At 40.0% G+C, this 26,439-nt stretch overlaps 1 protein-coding gene across 3 annotated transcripts in view; it reads left to right on the top strand.

Moving 5' to 3' along the window:
- PLCB1 (phospholipase C beta 1) overlaps positions 1-26,439 on the top strand; it is a 412,203-nt gene that overhangs the window by 296,786 nt on the left and 88,978 nt on the right. For all 3 annotated transcript variants that reach the window (XM_076335119.1, XM_076335120.1, XM_076335121.1), the window contains exons 11-19: positions 272-429; positions 4,535-4,617; positions 11,386-11,470; positions 11,961-12,138; positions 18,383-18,453; positions 19,064-19,160; positions 22,995-23,079; positions 24,182-24,306; positions 25,325-25,479. In XM_076335119.1, coding sequence (XP_076191234.1) covers positions 272-429; positions 4,535-4,617; positions 11,386-11,470; positions 11,961-12,138; positions 18,383-18,453; positions 19,064-19,160; positions 22,995-23,079; positions 24,182-24,306; positions 25,325-25,479 — 1,037 coding nt within the window. The remainder of the gene's footprint in view (positions 1-271; positions 430-4,534; positions 4,618-11,385; positions 11,471-11,960; positions 12,139-18,382; positions 18,454-19,063; positions 19,161-22,994; positions 23,080-24,181; positions 24,307-25,324; positions 25,480-26,439) is intronic.

Here is a 26,439-nt window from a genome sequence, read left to right as displayed (position 1 = left end):
GATGCTGTCTATCGGAAGTTCTCGATTTGGCTTCAGTTCGGCTATTTCTCCTCACTCACAGCAGCTTAACTGAGGGCAGAATCCAAACCATGACACTGACTCTGCCTAAGTTATTTCCATTACGTTCTTATGCTTTTTGTACGCCTTTGAGTGTTATTCCTCTCAGCCGAGGGTAAAAGATGCTGTTAACTCTAATTATTATTAGATTATTTGTATTTATTCCCGAGGCCCAAAATGACTTCCCTTTTTTCGTGTTCTTGTGCTGTCGCAGCTGGACAGCTGGCCGGTAACTCATCGGTGGAGATGTATCGGCAAGTGCTTTTGTCAGGCTGCCGCTGTGTGGAGCTGGACTGCTGGAAAGGACGAACAGCTGAAGAAGAGCCGGTCATTACACACGGATTCACTATGACAACTGAAATATCCTTCAAGGTACAGCAACACAGCACACTGGTGTAGTTGGCTTTAGCTGGGGTGGTTTCTTTCATGTAAAATGCATCACAAATACATTGCGAGAATATTACTGCAAAGGTGGAAGGGAAGAGGAACGTGAGGGCAAAAAGGTGTTTTAAGAGGAGATTTCGAAGCATGAGCAGAATCGTTGGAAGAGAAGAGTTGCAGTATTTGGACCTTGCACAGGAAGAGGTTCTTGGCGATCATGGCAGTCAGAGGAGAAGGGATTACGTGGTGTAATAGTCTGTGCCATCTGGGGACTGGGCTCAGTGCCCAGGTCCATACTCCTGTGGATGTCCCTGCAGCAAATCTCACGAAGGGGGAGAAACAGGGCAGACCACAGCCAGGGCTGAAGGACCAGGTATTGCCACCACAACCGGTTTTACACAGTGTAAAATGGGTCTGCGGATGGGTCTGGAACCAGGAGGACGGGGAGGAAGGGCTGGTTTGTGTTACAGCTCCATAGCACGTGGCCGGGAGGAGAGCTGAGATTGAAGGCCGTATGGATTTGAACGGCAATAAGCAATGTGTCAATTACTCTTTTTCTCTTCTCTGCCTGGTAAGTGGGAGTGGGAGACAAAAGTGCTGAACTGAGGTAGGAAACAGCAGCTATCGTGGGAATGTCTACAATGTGCAAGCCTTTAAATTCCTATGAGCAGAGAACAGGCTACTCATGCCCAGTTGGACAGGTCCCATCCACAGGGACCAGACACTCATCGTTTTATTAACTATTTAAAAACTGAGTAACGGTGTGTGCAATGTTACCCTTATCCCTGATGCTTGGGATTAGATTTGAAGCACTGGAGAGTGAAAAAGAAAATTAGTACCTTCGGAGAGTGTGATGGGATATTTGTTCCATTCAAACCCTAAACATATCATCTGTATTTCTGAATTTCATCTTCCATTTCCGTTTTCTGTGATAAAAGGTAGATACTATACCCTTAGCAATAATCTTAAATTATTATCTTCTTGTTATTCTTAAAGATGTTTTTGATCCAGGGTGTTAGAGGAGCAGGATGGAGGTGTTTTCCTATAGTATTAAGATTGGTAGTCAGCACAGCTTATAATGATACATCAGGATACCATTTTTGAAGCGTGAAGAAATAATTCTTGTCCATCTGAGACATGAACTTGCCATGGAAATATGTTTCTAGATTTACCTGTGTGCAAGAAGATGTGGAAAAATACTCATTACTGGATTTGGTTATGTTATAGGTGTTAGGTGTGGCTTCTCTGCTAGCTACAGCTTGGAAGCATGTCTCCCGCGCTTGAAGCATGAGTTGTTGGGGCTTTTTTTTTGTCTTCTAGTGCCTTCCTTTAAGGAAAAAAAAGCAAACAATACTGCCACACAGAAAAAGCACCAACTTTCACTCGCACCAGAACACTCCTTTCTTTTTTTCAATTTGTTTTCTCTAACTCTCCACTGATGGAGTTAAGCACAGGAAAACGTAAAACACAACCTTCTTGCATGTTTGTTATTAACTTTCCAGTTATGTTTATACGAAGCCAATTGTGTTTATATGCGTAGAGTTTGATTGCTGGAAGTCCTTTCATTAAGGAAGATAGCTCTCAACTCCTTTGGTCATGAGCAGGAATTTAAAACAAAGTTAATCTGATTCTTAAAAGGATCATTAGCAGGAATGAGGATTATCCCTGGTTATTTAGATGTTCAACCCCTAGGCATTGTGTTTGCAGGAGAGATATTGGAAGGTATTTTAAACCTACTCAGGAATATTTCATCTGTCACTCTTCAGGGCAAATATTGTTTCTCCACACAGAAAAATGTAAAAATGTATTGACTGCTGGTTTCTTTTCAACACTGAAAGTGTGCTGCTTGGCTGAGGAGGAGCAAAATGATAGTGAAATAATGTGTCAGAAGTGTGTGAATCAATTCCGAGTGATCACTGGGTCTTGAATGCTGAATCATTTATCAGCTCACGCTTTTGGCATGACCACGGCACACAGTGCTTCTGTTCAGTCTGTCAGTTTTCACTGCCTCAGATAGGCTTTCTGAAGTGTGGAAACAGAAGCGATATATACTCCCCATCCTCATATTGCTGGGGTTTTTGTGGGGTTTTTTGTTTGGTTGGGCTTTACCTTGCTTCATGACATACAGAAATCAGTAAGGTTTCTCTCAGCTGCAGATTGTGAGCTGCTGCCAGGGTGAGATCTTAGGGAGCCAACAATATTTTTCATGCCATAACCAGGAATCTGTGCGTGTGTACTTTATATATACCTTGGAGACCTGTTTCAGGTGAGTCATTCTGCAGCTGGAATAAAGTATGGAACTTACCGTGTCATTCCTCTCTGACCATAGAGAATTTGCATTTACATGTGAATGCAGTGCAAGACTGAATCACCAGCATACCTGTTTCTCCACTGAACCAATGCCTGAGCTTCTCATCCTCAGATTTCACGAGTGTAATCCTGATTTTACTCTTTCAGGTTATTTTCCCCATGCATGCTGGATTTCATCCCTTTTTGCAGTTAAGAAGGCAGTTGAAAATAAATTTATGGATTTACTCCACAGCTTGAGCAGTGTGTAGGAGCAAGAAAGGCCTCAGGACTGCTTTCAGCAGTACCTCTTCAAATTGCCTTAGATGCTTTTGAGAATCCCGCCGGTTCTGAACAGGGTTAAGGTGGTACCAGCACTTAGTGATTTACTGGAGCTGGACAGAAAGTGTGCAGGGGGAATCACTCCGTCGTGCGTTCCCCCATGGGAGAACCGCTGCTGTGAAACTGCAGCTTCCTGCCTGCCTTCACCCAGCTTTCTTCACCATTTACTGTTCTCCCAATAAATGCTCTGCCTTTCTGCTTTCTTTAAAGGCTAGAAGTAGTCTTAGTTGAAGCACATGAAGGGTTAGTGATATGTGAAACATTTAAATATTTGGTGATTGAAGTTTATTAAATATAGTCATTCACCACCTGTGTGTGCTGAGAGCGCTACTTTCTCATCTTGTAAGAGATACTATAACAATTTGTGCGTGAGCTGTGTTTTTTGCTACTTACATGAAGACTGTAAATTTTGTTTGTATCCTAGCTCGTATCAGCAAGTCTTGAGATGGCTTGTGCTTTCCTTCCAGTCCTGGAGTCTGCAACGCGACTTCAGAAGAATGTACCAGAAGCTCAGCTTTCATTTTAGGGAGTGGATTTCTTACTGTTACGCTTCTCAATTGAGCCTTTAAAAGTACAGAAAATGAACAAAAGGAATCCCCAGAGGGCGCTTGTTTAAAATAGATAAATCTTTTTGGTTTTAGTCATCCTTATGATTTGGGAGGGAACAGGCTCCAGAGTTTGACAGCAATGCATATAGAAAGTCTTCAGTGTTTTATAAGTTCTTTTGAAAAAAGATTTGTGTTCCAACAGGGAAACATTGAATAATTTGTAACAGTGAGTGCATTACTGTATTGTGCGCCCCACTAAAATTAGCATTATCAAATGATTCCTCTACTAGATTTACAGTTGCCATTTTCCACCAGAGCTGAAAGGAAACTGCTACAGAAGTTTCAGTTTCTGTGCCCTCTGATGATTACTACACAGCCAGCTGTTTTAACTGAGTAATGGGTTTTTTTTGTTTGGGGGTGTGTGTCCTTCTTTTGCCTTAAAGGGGTTTCTCTCATCAAAAAAGAGGGAACTAAAATTTGTGAGTCGGAGTAACTAAGGATTTTATGGATATGTGCTTGTGGTGATGATGTTTAGAAGATATTCATTTGTCAGACAAAACAAAACATTTATTATTATGGAAAATAGTTTATGAAAGTCATTACTTCAGGCATGGAACAACTCCACACAGAGACCAAGTTTTACATTTAAACTATTGATTTAGGCAGACATAAGTCATTTCTTGAGAAATGCGGTGCTTCAGGCTCATCAGACATTTTGGAGATTTGATTACAGTTCAGGTTGAAAAATTTGGTTGCTGCAAAAGCACATCCAGAGCTTTCTGGGATGTTTAGAACGGAAGGTCTGATTTCAGGCACTTTGGGTATGATTTCAGACCTCTGGGTCTTTTCTGTCTTCAAAGACCAAAACGCTGTTTCTTTAGAGACATAAATTTGTAACTGTATGTATTTTGATTCTTCAGGAAGTAATAGAAGCTATTGCTGAATGTGCATTTAAGACATCGCCCTTTCCGATCCTCCTTTCCTTTGAAAATCATGTGGATTCGTAAGTAATGACCATGTTTTCCTGTATGGTGTTATACTTTTTATAAAGTCTAAGCACAGAATTATGTATGCACTTGTGACAGTTTTATTATATGACATGATCAACAGCTCTTACCCAAAAGAACTTGTATCAGCCTAAGTAACCAAGACGATCAGAATGAATCAGGCATGTTCTTAAAAACCTTCCTGAATTAGAACTTTTGGAAGAAAAAGAAAGTTTGAATAATTGTGAGACAAATTGTGTTAACTTTACAGTCTCGGTATGTCCTGCTGGAACGTAGCGGTATTTCATCAAAGAAGCAATGTTTCACCTGCTTATGACCCTATTCTGCACTATAAGTATATTCTGTGCACAGAACTTGGTCTGTTTCTCATGTGTTAGAAGTAGAGGCCAGAACCATAGAGTAGCTAGGATTGCAAAATGGGTAGTATGGATGGCCGGCAACTGCTCCATTTTTTTCTGCCAAAAATTACCAGTTTGCCTAAGCTGTTTTCTTTCGCTTTTTCTTTTTTTTTTTTTGGTAGTTACAAAGGACAATTTTTCTGTGTAAGAAAAGAAAAAATAAGTGAGAACACTTCTAAATTTGTCCCAGTGATCTTTTTTATTTTTATTATTGTTTTAGTTCTCTTTTTTCTTTTTTAAGTTTGACATTAACTTTGGTTTTGAATATAGAGACAACATGGTTCAAAGTGGGGTGACATTGACACATAACGTGCTGTAACTTGAATTGCCTTTTCCCCTTTTGTTTTCTGCTGTGAAAACATTTTCAACACTTCTGGGGCCAGTTTGGACTGAGAAACCTTTTTTTTTTTTTTTTTAAATGTGAAATAAAAAATAATCTTTGGGCGACTATGAATGTTTTAATACAAACCAGAAAAGATGTTGGCACTTTTGCTTCTTGAAGAGGAAAAGGGTGAGGGCTAACTGCTTTTCCATTGTTTTAGGAAGAACATTCTCGTCATAAGGGAAGGAACTGGTAGAAGAAGCTATGTGAGAATATTTTTAAGAACAGATGTGACAATACTGATCAAAAATGATGTAGGGAGAAAAATTTAAAATCTGAGAGCTGACCCACACTACCTGTATACCTTACAGTATAAGTTTACGCTACCTTTTGTGGGCAAATACGTGCTTGCTCTACGCACATTTAAAGGCCACATCGTCATGATTCAAACAGCTACCTGTTAAATCCTGCTTAGTTAGTTCTGTCTTCCTCTGAAAGACCACACAGATACTGTATTTAATTTCTTTCTCTAATCGGTCCCCTCGCTCCTTTCTTTTTGGTGTAAGTTATATCACTTTGGACTTGCTTATGCTCACCTACTGCTGTAGGTTTTAACTCAAAATGCTTTTCTCAGTGCTTCCAAATGCAACCTCTGGTCTTTCGAAACGATCTCAACCATTATTCTTCAATGTATTATATTTTGTATTCATTCTTCTGTATTTGTTAAAATATACATTCACTGTGTTTACTATAAGGCAGAGAAAAAGCAACATCCAATTTATTTTAACCAGAAGGGTTACATTTTTCTTCCTTTAAAGTCATTAAGACTTAAATCTTCAGCTATTCCAGGGTGATCTGTTCTATTCTAGGAAAGTAAAGAAGTAAAAAAAAATATAAAATAAACTCCTGTACAAAAGTGGCTTTAAAACTACAAGATGGAACACTGTCAAAATTAAAGGTGGTGTGGTACTGCAGGAATACGTCAAAAAGGGAACAGAGCTATTGCTGCATTACTCTGATCTTTACAATTAGCCCCACAGAAACCACTGGACCTTTCTCTCCAGAAAACTCCAGTCATGGAATAATGAATTATTGCTAAGTGTATTACTTCATGTCCTTTTCCATGCATTGCTGTAACACAGGTTTTTAGCAAAGCAAGTCTGCAAAAGCAGTATCAAGTATTTTCTCTTTCTGAGGCTTTATTGCTATTTATTATTTTCTGCTGCAGTAAATCATCAGACTTAATGTGTATGATTTCTAATTTTGCTTTGGCTGAAAATAATTTCTAGTTATTTTACCAACTGCTACAATTATCCCTTCATTTCTTCACTGGTTGCTAAAGAAATCTGCAATTAGTCATGCCACTCATAGAAGCCTTCACCTAATGTCATGGAATGCTCCTTTTCTCTTTTCATTTACTTGGAATGTTGTTTTTCACCTAGATCTTAAAGATGGACTTTTCCTAAGTATTAACAAAAAATGCTAAGTGTTTTTATAGAATTGCTGTCAAACAAATCCTGACATCAATTCCTACTTTTGGATGACCAAATTTTTCTTCTGGTTTTCAAGTTACAAGAGTCAGTATTCATGTGTGAAGTGCTGGTCCCGTACAAATCAGTAGAAATTTTGGCATTGGCTTAAACAGAAATATGGTTTTACCCTGTGTTCTGTATTCACGGCTTTTAAACAGACTGCGATTATCGGAGGTAAATAAGTTTTACATCACCACTATAGATATGGCAGCGTTAATCACCACTGGACTTAAAATGCAATTTTTCTTCCTTCTGGTTGATGTTCCTGAGAATATTTTTAACACTTTTTGTCCACCTAGGGAACAAATCACTTATTAGCACATAGCGTTAAACATCTCATTTTGCTTTCTTTCAGTGTTTTTCCTAGAAGGACTCCTCTCTAATATCTTTATAGCATGTGAAGAATTTTCAGTTCCTTTACTATAACTCCACTATGTAGTATATTCATTGTTGCCTGTTTTTGTACAATAAGTTGTTTAGAGAAAGAGGCAAGCATATAAGTTTTAGACTATAAAATATTATGTATGCCATCATTTATATTGAAGAGAAACCATGCACACTGAAAAAAGGCAGTACTAAGAAAAGATGTGGTTCTATCAAAAAATAGAAAAGTGCCCTGAAAATGTTGAAAAGACCTCAAGAAGACCTTGACGTTTGAAATTGGGCTTGCAAGAAGATAAGCAATCTGCAAATCTGAAAGCAGACACTCTATAATTAGAAATGCACTGATGACATAGCAAAAAGGTTAAGTGATCCTTGAGCAGTATCCATATAAGATTGCTTCCAAGATTAAATTTAATTACAGTTATTCATATTGCTGGTTTCTTGCTGGAATTGTTATTTCAAATATTAACAGGATTTTTATCACTCTTTCTTCCTACACTTTAAATTATTTTAGACTCTTCTGGGAAGCATCTGTGTCTTTGTCTTATGCAGAAGAAGTATCTCTGCAGAAGTGATAATAATATAACGTTAGGAGCAGTAGTCGTGCAGTAGTGCCAAAGAGCCTCTGTGATTGACCTTCATAACAGGCATAATACAAACACAGTAAAACAAAGTACAAGCAATACAGTAATGGTAATGAAAACATTACTTAATATTCTTTATATTTCCGTATCTCCAGGTATCATGTTCCCGCTTTATCTTCCCTTGCCCTGGCACATTTTGGGGGCATATATAATTAGTCTGTGTGCTCCCCGTCCACATCTGCACAGTGAAAATCATAAAGCAGATAAAGTCAGCTCTTTTGAAGCAATCAATTTTCATTACAATACATGAATGCTGAGAGAATTTCCAATAACAGGAGATGTGGACCAGGAAATACCTGCTTTTTTGTTCCGTAACACGAACGGGGAAATACGTTGATGTAGAAAAGTTGGTATTTCAATCTGTGGCTCTGGTTCATAATTTTGAAAGAAGGGAAAATAAAAAGAAACTGATATTCCAACTTTTAAAATACTATTATAGTAATGCATAATCTATACTATTACTAATGGTCTATCTCTTGAAACTATCTATCTATCTGTCTATCTATATATATATATATTTGAGAGAGAGCGTGCACACAAAAAATACCACTCGGTTAAATGCTGGTACTCCTAAATATTTTTTGTTCCTTCTTAGGAGCTTTTAAAAATATCTGCATATCGTCCAGTTCACAAAGACAAGTCATTTTGTAATGTCAAGATTTTCCTACTTTGGCCTTGTCTACTACTGCAAGATTTTCTCATAGTATTAAAACCTGTTAGTTTTTCCCCGTAATTTTCCTTTTCCTTCTTTCTGCCTCTGGGATGCAGTGACATTGGAATTTATGCACTAAACCTAAATAATGTTGCATTACATTTTTCTCTTTTGCAAAAATGAAAGTTCTTACCGTGCTCTCTTTGATGTAAACATGTAATTAAACACAGAAGATCAGAAGAATTTGTTCTAGCTGTGGTGATAGTTTGAAATTTATTAGATTTAACTCTTGCTTTTTTTTTTTTTTTGATTCCTATCGAGAGTTCTCTTTGGAGTTGGTGTGCCCCTTTAAAAATGCTGATGTCACATCGAATTATTACGATTTCAATAATTGTGCTCTTCTGATTCAAGGAGATGTCCTTTGAACTTTCTGGGTCCTAAGAGCATGGGTCTATTCAAAATATACACTGGTGGAGAAGACTGAAACAAAATTCGCTATAATAACCCCTAGACCTATAGCAAATACCCAGCCTGTTTGCTTGCTAGAGTGAGGTGACTTTATTTTCCTTGGTAGCTGGCGGTTAGAAATAGCTAACGCACTGTCATAGCCTGATCTATTCTTCCCATCACCTTCTCCCTTGTGGGTTCTTAGTTCCACTGCCTTGCTTGTCTTCATCTTAATTTTCCATCCTCGGCTAAAAGTGGCTTTTAGCGTTTTTGCAGAATTGGCTGCACGCAAAAGAAAGCATTAATAAAATGCTGTAGTGATTTAAGCTGCATGCAACGCTTGCGTAGCTTTGCGGAATAATTTAAAGCCTCCTCGCAATATGTTTTGTCAATGACTGAGCTGATGACCGCTTCACCCTGTATCTGCGTCAAGGGACATCCAGAATGCTGATCTCAGGGAAATTACATTTTCTGATTCAAATGCCACCCAGCCTTTATCTCAGCTCTGCTGTGGCCTTGCTGACCCCAGGAGGAGCTCCGCTGCCAGGTGCTCAGTTGGTAGCTACTGACGAACTAGACACAGCGGTTGTCATACTCTTCAGTTTGCAAGAGAAAAATGAGCGCTCCTTTTTTCCTATGTACCCAGCTCTATTTTGTCATGAAAAATAGCTCCATGGTAACATAACTGCTTATACCATTCACGTATCTTCCATGATAGGCAGATCATAATTAACAGTAGTTGAGGAAGTTATATTAAGCAATAGAAACCTGTCCTTTAATCGAGACTTCTCAACAGAGTATCAAAAAAAGAAACTTTTAAAGACACCTAAGCTCGGATGTTACAGATTTTAAACAGGCACGTATAACAAAAATACACAGTCGCCTAAAATTAGAAAGAGAGTGACTGTAGCACTGAGCTGCATTTTAAGATGATTTGAGTAATATTTCTGAGTAGCATAACAGTCCTAAAACTCCCATCACTGGTGTGCAGGAATTATTTCATTCTTTGGTTGCACTTTGGGAAAATTGATTATAAGTAGAGTTTACTGAGGTTCAGTTTACTTCTAGAGGATGTCATGAAAACCACTGAAGTAATTTACTATGGTAAAAATTGACACTCGATCTGATTTTAAATAAAATTCAAAGATTTTTACAAAAGGAATCTGACCACGTACCCAAACAAGCTAAAATGATCATTGAGCAGCTCCACCTAGCAGCTTGTTACTACATCCAGATCCCCACTAAGAAGGCTGTCCTGATATGTTGGTCCCAGTTATACACGCATAACATGCATGCAGTGTGTAGTTACATGCATATAAAATGCAGTTATACTGGCACTTGATACAGCAATTCTCCAAATCGACATAATACGGCTTAGCAGTAGCACAGTTACATCTACGCTATGACTTCTGCCGGTGAGGATATGTCAGAGGAAATACTTCTGAGTGAGCTGGTGAGAGCACTGCAAGCTTTTGGTGCAAACCCAGCCCAGGAGGTCTGCAGATGGGTCAGTGCTTTGTCGTGGAGCACAGTGCGGAGGTGCCGCTGCAGCTGCGGGCAGGGCTGCGGCTGGACGGGCTGTCACGCCGCACAGGCACAGCACCCACCTCACACAGGCTAACAAATAGGATGGGGAAAGTGGGCTGCATTTTGCAGAAAATCTGCAGTAAAACTAAGTGCGTTTTAGAAATCTGTAGTAAACTAGCTGCTTCTCTACCAGTGTCTATAACTGATGCAGCTTTGCTGGTTTTGAGACCCAAGTAATGTCTTCCGCCCCTTCTTCTGTATGGCTGTGCATCATAGGCATGCTGATGCATGAGTAAGGTGATAGGTACCCTTGGCTTGGGAAATTTAAGCGAGACACCTGCACAGGAGACTGCTTTCTGCGTAACTGTTTTGGGTTTTATGCCTTAGGTCAGGTATGACAAAAAGAGAACGAAATGCAAATGGGGTCGGGGGGGCAGGGTGTGAGAAGAAAGCCAGGCATGTGTATAAAGTAACATAAGGAGGAAAATATTTAAACTTTGAATAAAAATGTTGCCTGAAAGAGGCAAATTCATGTAGCGGTTATTTCCCTAAAGGTAACAACTGACAGCCTCATTTTTTTATTTTCTGCTAAGTGCATGGGAAAATATACCTCAATGTTAAAAGTTCAGTTTCACTATTATTTAATTGACTAGTGACTTTACTTCATGTATGATCCTTTTGATAAGCTCTGTCGGAGGAATCAGAATAATTGCATGATCTATCTGGTTCTCTGAAAAATTCACAGCAATTGGATCAGGAAATTGTATCTAGTTTAGGGATATTAGATATTCCACTATTGCTGCTTTCACTCTGTAGCATTAGTAGGACTCACTTATTTCTTTCTTTTGTCCCCTTTAGTCCTAAACAACAGGCAAAAATGGCAGAGTACTGCAGATTAATATTTGGAGATGCATTGCTTATGGATCCATTGGAAAAATACCCGGTAATATGGTTTGGCATTTATCAGATCACAAATATCTGTGTGAATTTTTATTTAAGTGTTTCAGTCCTGTGTCATTCTTCATACATGGCCTTTCAAAACAGAGTCTAAAGGAGGGGGTTAAACGTGAGCTGTTGGTGACTTAAGCATATAATTTCTGATGCAGAGATTGTTCTGATACAGTGAATTGTAATCTTCTAAATGCAATTGATTCTCATAGCTGCCATTTTATAATGTAGGCTTTCATATTTGAAATAATACTTACTTCGGTTATTACCATAGACATTTCATAAAGCATTTTTCTTTTCTTCTTAAGTGCCTTCAGTAGCCCTGTTTCATTTAATGTTGAGGTTACCTCTTGTGCAAAATACATTTCATTTTAACAGGGCTTACAGAGGTTACAAAATTATCTTGCAGCATGTGGGCCCTAAGAAATTGCCATAAGCTCATTTCTTTTGTTGTTGTGACAAATTTCTCTTCCTTTTTCTGCAAGCTTGAGCCTGGGGTTCCTCTTCCAAGCCCTATGGATTTAATGTACAAAATTCTGGTGAAGAATAAAAAGAAGTCCCATAAGTCTGCAGATGGAAGTGCAAAAAAGAAGCTCTCTGAGCAAGCTTCCAACACGTGCAGTGATACTTCTAGTATGTTTGAACCCTCCTCCCCCGGAGCAGGTATGAATTGAATCTACAAATATATTTCTCCCTAAAACACAAATGCTTAATTACAGCTATAATTCAATGCATTTACATTGCTCTAGCAAGGTAAAGGTACACCAGTGTGGGCCTTACTCAGTAGGAAGCAATGCTAAGTGTCATTGATCCAGGAGTCTGTGGAGGCTCGCGGCTGAGGAATCACTTATGGAGTGACCTAAAGCTCAGTGATGTGTACTAACATTTATCTGCACTGCTTAGGAAGTAGAGCGAGCTGCCAACTCCTCCACCCTCGGGTGCCTTTTCTATGTGCCCAAGTCTGATACCAAATAGAAACATTTTCTTTTTTCTGTTGCCTCTGAGATGTGCCTACCATTTCGTGCCCTTTCTGACTTAACCCATTGCACGGGAGAACTGCAGCGGTTCTGCAGTGTCTTAAGGTTTAGGGTGACTGTGAATGAGATATCTGTTCCTCGGGCAGGCAAGGCTCAACCCGCTGTTGTCTTGCATTAGTTGGGAACACGTCACAGGCCTCTACGCAAAGTGCTATAAGATGTTCTTCTGTTCCAGAGATGGAAACAGGCAAAAATAATACTGCAAACAAATGCTTGTTACCGTCAGGAATTGTAGGGAATGTAGCCAATGGAAAGCAGTGTATTACATTTAACTTGTTCGTTATTAGCAGAATTTTTAAAATCAGAAATGAAATAGAAAAGTTACTATAATTTAATGCATATATTCTGCTAATGCCTATGGGATCTGCAGGGGACCATTGTGAGTGTTGGTATGCAAAAATTAGTAAGAGATCGTCTTTGTCCTGAAGAGCTTAAAACCTAACTGGAAAAGACAAAGAGCAGTGCAGAGAAAAAGATAAAGTAAGGATTTGCTCTAAACCACAGGAGCAGATTAGCAGCAGGACAAACAACAAAATCTGTATATCCTGATTCCCAGCCCAGTGTCTGTTCCCTGCACTAGAATTTCTTCTTCCTATTAAGACTGAAATTTTGGATTGCTAAAAGCATAGACATTTATGCCCCAGTAGTAGAATACTTACAGAGCAAACTGAAAGCTCTGCTGGAATATAAGTTCATTACCATTGCCATTAAAAAACTTTTTTCCATTGTTTGTAATTTTTTCTAAACTCTGATTAATTGAGCTGAAAATTTTCATGCTGGCTGTTTGCCTCAAGCTCAATTAAAAAAAAAAAAAAAACCCGGCTGTATTTGTGGATAACATTGTTTATCCTATTAGAAGCAAAGAAAGAGTTTTCAACTATTGTGTTAAGAAACTTTGAGAAGGGCATGATTTGGTGTAGGGCTTGGATTTCAAAGGAAGATTCATCCTGGTGTCAGGAATGATTTAATACTGTTTTCTTGATTTGCTTTAGACAAATCCCAAGCAACAGAAAAATAAGGGTGTGTATGCCAGCTGACTCCTTTCCAACAGTTGAAATCAACCCTGGGTTCCTAACTCTGCATTTTTGTTACCAGCAGATAGTGAGAACCCAGTGGCAAAGTGTATGTCTTTTGCTTTCTGAGTGCCTGAGCTGCAATAGAGCGTAACAGCTTTGTCTTTCAGGAGCCTCCCTGTGAGCTTTTATAGGAAAAGACCTGGGCTGTGAATCTAGATGTTGATGACGATGCAAGGCAGGGGGCCAGTCCCGTAACAGGGTGTGTAATTGCACAAATTAACTGTGAATATTATGTCTGTATTACCTATATAACAACCTCTGTTAACTGTAGATTGTGAAGATGAACACTTACAAATTAGAAAATGCTCAAAGTGAGATTGCAAAATTGATGTGGTCACTTGGTTCATCTGTGACTGCCAAAATAAATTACTTGTAATCCTTCTGTCAGCCATTGTTTCTCCTTTAGGACCTATGCCTCTTTTGGAGAATGCAGTTAGTCAATATTTTTCCTCTCTCTGTCATTCAATACTTGATCCTAGATGTAGCATCCTCATCTTGCAGTGAATTTCTGTGGGGGTATCCAGGCTGCATATGAGCACTTGACAAACAGCAGTGAATTTATCTGAACAATACCTGTGGGAAGTGAAATAATGTTAAGCCAATTTTATCTAAGGACAGACGAGTCTGAGAGAGCTTAAGAACAGTTTAGGGGTGACTGACAAGGAACAGTCACCAAGACACCCTTCTTTTCACTGCCTCATTCCTTATGTGCATCTCAATATCGGCAACATGTAATGCTGGAGCACTGCAAGCGTTACGCTCCTCTATACCCAGTACCAATTTCTTTCTGGAGCATGAGAGGAGTAATGCCATTAAAGACTCACTAAACGAAGCCTAATTCTTAACGTTTCGTAACATGAAGCGTTTCAATACTCCAACCTGAACATAATCTTTACATATAGCAAGTTGGGCATATTATTCAAATAACTCTATTGTATTATATAGCTCCTGTCAAAATTACTGCTGATCTCCAGGAGAAAGTTGTGCCGATGTAGCCTTCTTGAGATTTTAAATGAGTTTTTTCACAGCAATGCAAAAAATACGGAGATCCATACTTCAGTTGATAGCAAGCTTCACTGTGTCTTACACTGCTTGAGGTCAGATTTAAACCCAAATAAACCACTCTTTTGATATGTTTGTAAAACATACCATGTAAAAGGTAGGTGCTGGTGATATAGTAGCAGTAATTAAAGGAACAATTCTGAAACGAGCTTTGCAGAATGGTTTGCAAGATGTTCATGAAACTGATGTAAAAAGTAACTTCAATACAGTATAATATCTGTCAGTGGGAAAAGCTTTCCCTAAAGGTACAGCAAAGCTGGCAAAGCAGAAAAAGAATTTCTGAGATAACACTTGTGAGATAGATTGTCATTTTGGTAAACAAGCGTCTTAGACCTGGCTGTTTTAGCACAATGAACAGAAGTAAATAAGATTTTCAAAGAAGTTAGATTACACTGCATAAAGAACAGTGGCAGTTCTGCGGGTACATACATTTTACCGAAAGTAGCCCAAACTTGCTAATGGAACAGTATTTAAATTTTTGAGCAAATTGTTAATTTCTCACTGATAGGATGACATTTTTGTCAGAGTAGTGGGTGCTGCAAGGAAAGGCTCACAGGAAGACAGAGAGAGAGGGTAGAATTGGCCTCATCACTTCAGGATGACTAAATCAAAAACTGGATAAAAAGTTTTAGGCTCAGTGTATATAAATTTGCATTGGTACATCGCTGCTGCATGCCAGCTGAGGCCATGGCCCACTGTTACAAAGTAAAATGTTTTAGCAAACTGCATAAAGGTCATTTTTTCCTTTTTAAAAATCAGCAAGTGCTGATGTACGGCCTGTGGAAAAAACAAAAAGTGATTTTTTCCCCCCCAGGATGCTGGTGGCTGCCTAAATGTTATAGAGCTAACAAGCTGCACCAGCAAGTACTGCATTTATAATACATTCTGGCTGTTATTTCAAAGGGGTCTGAGAAAGCAGATTACCACATTCCACTGAATTTCAAGCAATGTATAACCTTTCATTTTATTAGGCTCTCAATATCTGTCACGCTGCTGAGGCATGGTGAGAATATTTAGCACTCTGCTTCCTCAACCCTTGGTAATAGGGATTTGGCTTGTCATTCCCAGCTCTCCTCTCCTAATCATCTTCCTTTCAGTATTACTGTGTTGAACCCCTCTACCCATCAGTTGGGATTCAGCCTCCTTTGCCAACTTGTTACGTTGCCCAATGAGCACTTTTATGCCTTCCCCACGCTGCTCCACTCCCTAGGGGCAGCTCCTTGAAAGCATCCTTGAAACTGCCCCATTACTCCACTGAGAAGTTTCCTGTGCCCTTCTGCCCATGAGTGATTGACAGTATCTGCGTTATAACTTACCTGTTGTGGTAGGGAGAAACATCTTTTTATTTCTTGATATTCTTCTGTCTGCCTCTGTCCGTGGGCAGGCTCTTGTCTCGTACTTGGAGGGCAAGCCCTTGGAGCAGGGCTCTCTGTTTTCACTGTATTTGTATGCTAGAGAGCATGGAGAGGTCCTGTCCTGACCTGGCTTTGCAGTCCCATCTAAATGCAAATAATAATTATGCCATTACAGCTAGTTGTCCCATAGACAAGCTCACACGTATATACTGGACTTGACCTGCAGCACAGCTGCGTATGCCAGCCCACGTGCATTTATGATACACAGTGTCTGTGCCCTCCTGGGAAGGGATAGGAGTGATGGCACGGGGTTGATCCCACCACCCCTGTGGGAGGGTGAGCATGAAGGCATCCACAGCACAGACATCTCCTCAGTCTGGCCAAGGCTTGCTCTGACTTTGTGTCCCAGCAATACAACGGGAAAAGAAGGTTGGGTTTGAGCGTAGGACCATGCTTCTAGGTGAAAGGCAATGCAGATGTAGTCATACTTTCTAAACATTTACTAATTTTTATTCTGTGTTTGCAGTCCTGTGTATTATTTGTCCTGGTTTTGCTGTCTGATGCAGAACTTGAAAATGAGATCTGATCTCCTTGGGAGTTTTCCTGTTAAATATTTTTAAATAAATGAATAACGTGTTGTGTACTTTCCTCCCCGGACACTTCCAGCAAGAACAAGCTATCATCTACCTGGTATCTCAGCAGTGCAAGTTGGCTGAAATCTGCCCGCATTCCCCATTCTGTGGACTATGCGAAGCGTTATTTTGCCAGTCTGGTTAAATCAGTTGAGAGCTTCCCATGCAAAGACTGTCACTGCAAATCCTGTGGGAGCTCGGCTAGCTCTTCGCAATGCGTTGAGGTTCCCTGAGCCATCCCTTGAGCCTGTTGAGCAATCATGTTATTTTCTTCAATGAAATGTTCAGGAAGAAATGTATTTATGAATAAAAGCTTGACATTTCAACATCCGGATCTGGAAGGAAACACAGCCTGGGTAGTCATCATTTGGTTGTGAAAGGCACGCTCATTATTTAAATCATATGTGCTCTCCATGTTGAGAAGGGGCCCACTGGGCATGATTCAAGGCCTGCTGGAACAAAGAGGAGTTTCTTTATTGACTCAGTGGGCTTTGGATTAGACCCTAAATTGACAGGAGGATCTCAGACTGAATTACCATTCTCTGGAGAGTTTGGGAATGCTGCACAGTGGTTAGATTTTTGTGCTGCCAAAATAAAATTGCCACTGCTGAAGAAAGCTGTAAGATTTGTGGAATAAAATCTTCAGGGAGCGTTGTCGATCTTATAGGTGTGGATAGGTGACTGCAGTATAAGTTAAACCTTCTTTTCTAGAGTCCTCTTAAGGTGCACAGTGTATACTTCATGACAGCCAGACCCACAGGAGGAGTCACTAAAGAGAAAGATAAGCTTGATATTCCTTAATGGTTTAATTTCTGGTGCAACCAAATCAAAACATTTTGGAGGCAAGGGGAGGCATTCCTTAATTAATAATAAAGAATCTGTGTCTTGCCCATGGGAATTTGATTAGTACACTGCAATTGGGAGCAAGGCATAAAATGAGTTTTATTTGGTCCCATTTACTCCATCAGTACATTTTCAGGGAAAGGATGAGCCTTATGCATCTTCTTCCCATTATTTGATTTGCGCTGCCCTCAGCCGGTGCATTTGAGCTATGCCACCGGAGTCCTAACAGTAAGGCACACCAAAGCAGTCTGTGAAGGGAATGGAAGTCAAGCTATTGCAGTTAGGCTCCTGTGCCAGATGCTCCCAGCTGCGCTACCTCAGGACATGTACTGCGGTACGTTCAGAACAGATGGATTTTGCTGAACAGCCCTTGATACCACAGCACATGAGAATCTCATCCATTTTCATGCGTGATGTCTTCACCCCGTGCATGCTGTTAAGTGTGCACTTCCCAGAGGGGGTGAGGCATTCACTGAAGGTCCTGCAGGGATCCTGCAACAGAGAGGGAGTTTGAACTCACACCTCCCCAACCCCGGGGCTGTGACCCAAGCATGGGAACATCTCCTCAGAGTAGTTTGTGATACTGTACCCACACACTGCGCACACTACGCACACCACAACGCTGTTTTCTCAGTGCTGATACCTACCCCGTGATTTCCAAACACTGAGCATCCAGCAGCTGCAAAGGAGGAGTTTTTGTTTGGTTGGCCAATAAGAACTCACGAATGCTGAAGATGGATGAATCCCTCGAGACAGTGTATTTGATTTGTGCTGTGACAAAAAGCACATGTGTAATGTAGTCTCCCTTAAGCAGTGCTACTTGCACATCTTTCTCGAATTTATCGCTGGTAATTACAACTATTGCTTCAGCCAGTAATTATCTTCTGCTTAAAACTTTTCAGGAGAAGCAGAGATTGAGAGCGATGATGATGATGACTATGATGATGACTGTAAAAAGTCGTCGATGGATGAAGTAAGGGTGTAGATATGTTTTATGGTGATGGGTCGATTCCAGCAGTTGTGGGTTGGCTTGTGTTACCAGGAGTGGGACTACCATCTAGTGGAGAAAGAGAGGCAGAGCACTGGGAAACACACCACCAACTTTCTGAAGGTGGTTGTTAATCGGTTTGGAAGCACATCTGTGCTTTGTTTATTTATATTTTCATTTACTGAAGAATAAGAATTAATAGCACCACAGCTGATCTGTTTTAGACAACTGCTCGTGGTGTATTTAGCGTTGTTGGAAGAAAAACTTGACATCAAAAACTTAGAGCTGTATTTATTATTTATTCAACAGTACTGATAAATGGGCTCAGCACTATGCATGTGTAAAGGTAATGCAGTCCCTTCCCAAGGAACCACGTAAAAAGAATGAATACAGCAGCACTTTAATTAAACATTTAAATTTTATAGCAAATTTTCTTCTTTACTATGTGAAGCTCCCTATGTGAGGCATTGACTACACTAGGCCAGGATCAGTAAAAGATATCACAGTTGATAGAAAACTGGGCTTTGGTATTTGTGGCCTCTGATGGCCACCACGGACAGATCAAAACTGCAGCATTTTCCCTTCTCTGTCCTAGGGTACTGCTGGAAGTGAGGCTATGGCCACGGAAGAGATGTCTAACCTGGTGAACTACATTCAGCCTGTGAAGTTTGAGTCATTTGAAGTATCAAAAAGTAAGTAAGCTAAGCATGAGCAACATCTTGTACTGGAAATTATCTAGCAAGTGTTTGGAAGAAAGTTCTGGAGAAATGCTACTTGGCTTCCTCTCAGTTAGATACAGGCACACGGGCAGAAAATGTTCCCTTGGTATCCGGCCAAATAAATCCATATTTATTTTGAAAACTGCATTAGTCTAAATATCAAACTTCATCAACAGTAACCATGCTGCCATTTCAAAAACATTTTTGAAAATGTTGTACTTACATTGTCTTTGTTGTCCATGATTGAAAAGTAACTTAAGCAGTTTGAGAAAAGTGGTCATAAATATTCCTACGGATTGAGCAAGTGCTTTATATTTTGCCTCTGCTGCTTTTATAGAGGATTCAGGGTAAGCAGAGTCTGCCTTTCCCCTTATGCAAATTCACTCTTTCCTGCCTCTGTGTATTGTATAGAAAAGGCCATAATTTCATCCCCCGCTGGCTTTTACAGAAGATGCCTTGCTAGGAATGCACTCACTGGCATCCTCAGTAAACACTGCAGCATCGTTTCCTTTCTTGGTGCAGAACCCCCTGCTGTTTGCCTGCACTTTTTCACTTTGTTTTGACAGGTTTCAATATGCTCTTGGAGCTTTTTAGTTAAAGAAGTGTACAGCATTTTAATTTATTATGGATTTGTGGAGGCCTTGGCAGAGGACAGGTAATTGGTGCCTAAGTCCATCTCTGTATACAAGATTTTGCATTTACTCACAATGAATAATAAACATATAAGAAGTTATCTACCTGTTCATTTGTATGTGGGTATTTACACAGACATACACACAAGCATTGACAAAATCCTGCAGAGCTGTGCTTGTTCCCTATAGTAGTGTCCCTTTGGATGTTTATAATCTCCTCTAGCTCTAATGAGAGTTACAAGAGCGCAGTGGGAAGGAGTTATTCCTTCTGGAAAGGAAGCCATGTGAATCCTAGCAGGTCAAGTCAATGCAGCTGTTATAAAATTGTCTTGTGTAGATTTCTTCTGTTCACATGCCTGTGCCTTTCTGAGTTTTGTCTTTTGTAAAGAACTGCTGAGGTCCAGATTTTTTTATCCTAAGTCTTTATGTGACCTTTGAGCAATCATACCTTTTCTGTGAACTCGTAATGTTAAGGAATTAATATTTCTGGTGTTTGTGTCGAAAAAATCATTATGTGGTAAATGTGGCCAGTTCGTTAAAGCGGTGGCCTTATGTGGTAAATGTTGCTGGCTGGTTAAAGCAGTGGGCACTATAGCATGGCTTGTGGGTTCTGGTCTTAGTCCTGGCCTGGACTCACTGCTGGACCTTCATTAAATTCAGTGAAGATGAGCTGAATAAAGGAGGAGTTAGATGAGGATTGTTTTTTAATTTGCTGCCTATCCAGTTGTTGCCCAGATTTTATTTTTGCTCACCTGACTTCATTTCCCTAAGTGTGGAGCTCCATATTTGTCTTTTATACAGTTTCACCATTTCAGTGTTACAGCATTTTTCTAATTTAGTATTTTCTAAGTCAGAGTTTGTTTTGATTTGTGATCCTGGCCTCCACGGTGATAACAGCACCTCACTGCTTCTGTCATTCACACATTTTTAAAGTGCATTTTCTGGTCTTGCATCCAACTTCTTAACAGAAATATTGAATAGCACTGGACCTGTAACAGTCCCCTGATTGCACTCACTAGATACGTTCCCTCTCTCTGACAGCAAGTAGCTGTAACTGTATTTTTTCAAGTTTTTCAGACAGTTTTTCAATGAGTTGTTTGTCTACTCTGTAGTGACTTCCTCCTGATAAGATAGCACGGTGTATCACGAGAAAGAAATGTCTCTCCCGCACAGTCTTTTCTTCAAAGGGCAGGTTTCTTAATCCTCTCCAGGTAGTACAAGGAAATAATTGTTCTTATTTTAATTAGGAGTTTGATTAAGCCCTGGACATTTAGTAACTGAATCATTTAACAGCCACCAGTTCTGGTTTCCTACAGATGCTCTACTTTAAGATAAGGCTGAGAGATACAGCATATACTGTATCTCTATACTACAACAAATTCTAGCACCTATATTCTAAATAGAATAAAACCACTATATATGAGTGTTGCTAGTGCTATCCCATTAGTAAGGGGGAAGGATGGAGTAAGAATCATCTCAGTGCCTTTATAAGGAGCTGAGATGGAGGTGAGCTGGCTGCAACAGAGTCTGGAGAAAGAGAGGATATTGCTTGTTGGAAAGGAAGAGGAGTGGTAGGAGGGCAGCCTCTAGGGAATGGCAGGAATCTTTTGCCGTTAGGAGATAACAGCTATGAATAATGGCAGTAGCATGATAGTTGCTAATTAGAAAGAGGGACCACAATAAAGTCTGAGTCCCAGCTGTCCTAGAGGGAAAGAATCACTTTTGGAACACCACGGTCACCCTCTGACTCTTCAGCGTACACTGAGAATAGTTTGTAGTTCACAGGCTGGCAGCACATTTTCCTCTCTTGTTGGCCTCAACAATCTAGCTCCTCATTTCTTTGGATCCACTGCTTCCTTTTTGGCTTCCTACAAGGAAAGCGCCCACCTGTTTCTGTCCTGCTTCTCTCTGCAAGACAAGTGCTTTGGTTCAGTTTTATCCCTCTCCTGCAGCTTCGCAGTTTGACTTCAAGGAGCTGGCCGGGCTGGCCTCCTGGCCATCCCTGGTTTACTGCAGCACAATTACTTCTAAAACCGGATGAGGGCAAGCCTCTTCTCTGCCTTATTGTTTGCTTTCAATAAAGTGGTGAGGCTGGAGATTTCATGTTTCAACACAGGCACTGCTTCCCTCATTTTTAAACAGAGCAGTGCTGAGATATCTAGTGGATATGACCTCCCAGCGCTGTGGCCCCTTCTAGGCAATCTACACAGCTGATTGTGGTGAAATGGGAAGCTGTTACTTTACAGGAATCCTTACCTTCTGTACAAAAGTGTAAAGGAAAAAATACAGAAGCTAGAAGGGTCTTGATTTAGGCTCTCTGCTGTAGCATGTCACATGGGTACACGGAAAGGCTGTGCACACATCAGGCAAAGGTGAGTAACGAATGGTACACGAATTAATGTTTAGTCCTACTGAGTTAGGAGCTTAGGAGGAGCTTTCCACCACTGTCAGGTCAGAAAGTTTGACCAAATTAAAGAGGTCATAGAAGCTCCATATTAGTTCGGGGTTAGGTCTGAAGACCTGCTGGGACACAGGAGTGTACCTTCAGGCTTGATTAGATAGCAATGTTTCCATGACTGCTTGAGACAGATGTGACCTTACCCTGACAGACTGAAGATAATGAGAACCGCTGTAGGCACAGCTAGTGCACTGTTTAGTTTAATCTGATACGGACATTAGTTATTGCAGCTTCAGATTGGCTCAAAGCCCTTGCATCTGTCTGCAAAGACAATCTAGAGATCCAGCAGGGCCCTCTGTGTTCCCCGCTGTCCCCCCACAAAAGCTGACGCTACAATACCTGTGCGTCACACCTGCGAGCTTTGGGCTCTACCTCTCAAATATATCAACATGGTATTTTGCAAGAAACATGAGAGATCTCTGCCTGTGCACTGACTTTCTGTTGCCCTGTACAGTAGCAATCCTGGGCAGTACCAATGCCCTTAATTTGGGCAGCGCTACGGTGAGTTCAGATGGGGCTCTTGAGTATGTGCAGAGTGAGCTTACTGCTGTCAGCAAACAATTGTGTGTGTAAACTCTTTGAGATCAAGGTGAAATGAGCTGGTGAGCAGTAGATGGGATAAGGGGACTGAGACTAAACCAGTTGTTTGCAGCTCGTGTTGCGTATGATTTCATGCTCTAATGTGTCACTGTTTTTATTTCCCCTTTAAACTTTCAGAACGCAACAAAAGTTTTGAAATGTCTTCCTTTGTGGAAACCAAAGGGCTTGAGCAACTTACAAAGTCTCCTGTGGAGTTTGTGGAGTATCCTTGACTTTCAGAAAGCTGCTTTCTTAGCCTTTCTATATCTGAGATCTGTTACAGGGCTTTATTGAAATTTGGAGACAGGAGCTGGGGAAATAGGGAACCCAAATGAAATGTGTAGATTTGACTGTCTTCCTAGATGAATTAATTGGCCTGAGTTCTGATGAGCTAATTTAAAAGCTGGCATGAGTCCCCGTGCTGTGGGCTAGGGCTAGAGGGAATAGGCATAAACTACATATTGAAGACCTGATACTTCGTATTCTCATTGTTAAATTTATCATCCTATATGAGGTGGTATGAGTTACGGTGAGCGAATTGTCCAAATGTGGCTGATGGTTTTTTGCAAAGCCATACGGGAGAGCTTGCTTTGCCATCATACCTCTAGTTCTAAGAGCACTGAGCTGTTTTATTGCCACACAATTCTTTTTCTTTTTCTTTAGAGTTTTTTTATAACTTCTAAAGAAAAGCTAAGGAGCATTCTGTTTAGACCTTTTGATGTTTCTCAATGTATCTCATCATGGCTGCAGTTAAGAATGAATGGTCAAGATAAAATAGTGCCTTAAAGAAGATTAATGGAAAGCTATTTCCACAGATAACCTGCAGCATGTTCTCATCTCTGAGATTTGTGGACTCAACTATAAGAAGCGCACACTCATCATTTCTGTGTGTATGTAGAGGCCAATTCTAATGCTTATGCCAGAAGAGCACTTACTTTTTAACTGAGCACCTCTTCCCCCACCAGAGGAAGACTCGCTCTTTACAGCTATTTGGCCTCTATAAATGCGATCTTAGGAAAATCCCAAATTAGTAACCATAATGATAAATGGAATTTTATGAATGCTATCTTTTTAATGCATATGCCTGTGCTATTTCCTCGCTTATTCTGAGTACTCTGTACAGGAACACACAGCACCTTTAGTTACCCCGTATGTATCATATCTCCTACAAAATTGTGGACCTCTGGAAGCGTTATGGTTGCAGAAATCCCATAAGGAACCCACTGCCATTCTGTGAAGAACACCTGCATTTAAATATTGCAGTTGCACTTCTCTGCAAAGTGATTTTTGTCACACGTACTATATCTTAACTACTCACCATTTAGATACAACAAAATGCAGCTAAGCCGAATTTACCCAAAGGGAACACGTGTAGATTCTTCGAACTACATGCCACAAGTCTTTTGGAACGCCGGCTGCCAAATGGTTGCTCTTAACTTCCAAACTGTAGGTAAGTTATGCTGGTCTCTAGATTTTGTAAGCTGTACCTTACCGCTTCTCTGATACAGTTTCTGATTCGTAGGTAGGAAAGACTTTGTGCATCAAAAGATGTCTAGTGATTGAATGATAATTAACAGAGCTGTTAATTAACATTTTTAACACAGTTTTGGGTTTTTTTTTTTTAACTACGAATATTCATAATTACCATGTTGTAGCTAGTATAATACGCATACGTAATGCCCTCCATATTGTCATCACTTGTAAGTCGTTACCATTGAGCAGCATTTCAGGTCTGGCAGGGATTTTTTTCCTGTGTCTTCCAAAATCTCAGTATATCAAGACATAAGGGACTTCGACAGCAAATTCCACTTTAAAAGTGAGTGTTTAAGAAACAAAGACATTTGGGCTCCCGGATGCACAAGTCACTTTTGAAATAGAATGTGTTGTCTTCCAAGGCTATGTCTGTTCTGAGACATACAAATATTTCCATCTACTGCATCCCAGGACATATCCTGGCCACGTTCTGCCTCTGGGCACATGGTACCATTCCCTTTTTCCTTTCCAGTTGTGCCCATGTATACACCTCCTTTCCGTGGAAAGCAAAACCCTACACAGGCTGGGAGTCTGCAGAGTAATAAAAACTTCTTTGGGCCAGTTTCAACCAAGTATCAAGCACCCAGTGTCTGACGTTAGAAGGAGTTAGAAACATAAGTACTCTGCTGGGTCGGGTACAACAGTGCAACACTGAGGGACTCAAAACCTAAGTTTCGAGGCTTCTTTTAAAATTTGAAAATGTTATCTATTGAGTAGTTTCTGAAATATGTCTTACAGATGTCTGTCTTGTCAAAAGAATCCAAGAGAGTGGCTGCGATCACATCTGAAACCTCTTATAACAAGCAACAGTATGCCATAAATAGCTGTTTACATTATAGTCGGTTTGAAATTACAATAAATAGTATTATTTTATTGTGTTTTTTAAATTGCTATCTAACCAGAACGTTATTTTTATCAATATTTTTAACACTTAGATTTGTCTATGCAAATAAACATGGGAATGTATGAGTACAATGGCAAAAGCGGATACAGATTAAAGCCAGAATTCATGAGAAGACCAGACAAACACTTTGATCCATTTACTGAAAGTATAGTGGATGGAATAGTAGCTAACACCTTGTCTGTCAAGGTATGTATGCAGCTGGTAAAACTGCTCTCATGACAATGTTAGAGCATAGATACATTTCTGTTATGCAGTGGCCTAGCAAATGACCATACAAAGTCAAGAAAATAAAATGCATTTCATTTCCTGGAGTGACATTTCATTTTTGAATTGCAGAGGATCTTCTGCCTCACATTTCTTATTGTAAGATAAATTAATGTATTTTTATTGTATGTATTCTTTTCCATAGAAGTAATTGGGAAGTGAATGGATTTTAAAGTAGTTTGGCAGTGTTTTTAGTAACAAAGAGCTGAATTTAAAACACGCTGTTATGAAGTGGTAGGTTGCGCTGGAATAGCTAGAACAGTACACTGTTTAGTATAAATAAATTTTCTGGTTCTCTGTAAGTTCTCCAGCAGAACTGTGGAACCATAAATGTCAGCTGCAATTCATTGCCAACTTGCTTTTCTTCGTTCCTTTTTAAGGACCTCTAATGAAGTTCAAGGACCACCAGGAACCTGCAAATTGAAAACCACTTGTATGAATGTTTAGAGGGATAGATTGCATTGGCTATGACAGCATCACAAATTTATACTTGGTATATCTCTAGTTATAAAAACATAAACTTTCTGAAATCCTTTTATTCCTTTAATGGACTTGTCCATTATAACAGTGTCTGTATTATAGAATCCACCTGCAAAATATCCTCCTGTTTTCTTTTAGAGAAAGCAAGTATTTCCTCTCAGGCTGCAGACACAAGCGTAGCAGAGCAGTGCTGGGAGGGGTATGAATAAAGTAATAATCTGATGACATGCATGGTAGAAAAACATGACTGTGTGGGAATGACCTTTTGTGGTGACCTGTAATCATGGAAGCTTTCAGGTCCTCCTGTGGGTTTAGAGGCACTTTCTTCTGTAATTTTAGTAAATGGAGGTGGAAGTCATTCAGTAGCTATTAGGAGATGCACAGCATTTTTAACAGGAATGA

Source organism: Aptenodytes patagonicus, chromosome 3 (assembly GCF_965638725.1).
Source record: "Aptenodytes patagonicus chromosome 3, bAptPat1.pri.cur, whole genome shotgun sequence".
NCBI lineage: Eukaryota > Metazoa > Chordata > Aves > Sphenisciformes > Spheniscidae > Aptenodytes > Aptenodytes patagonicus.
This window is presented reverse-complemented; position numbering and strand designations above follow the sequence as displayed.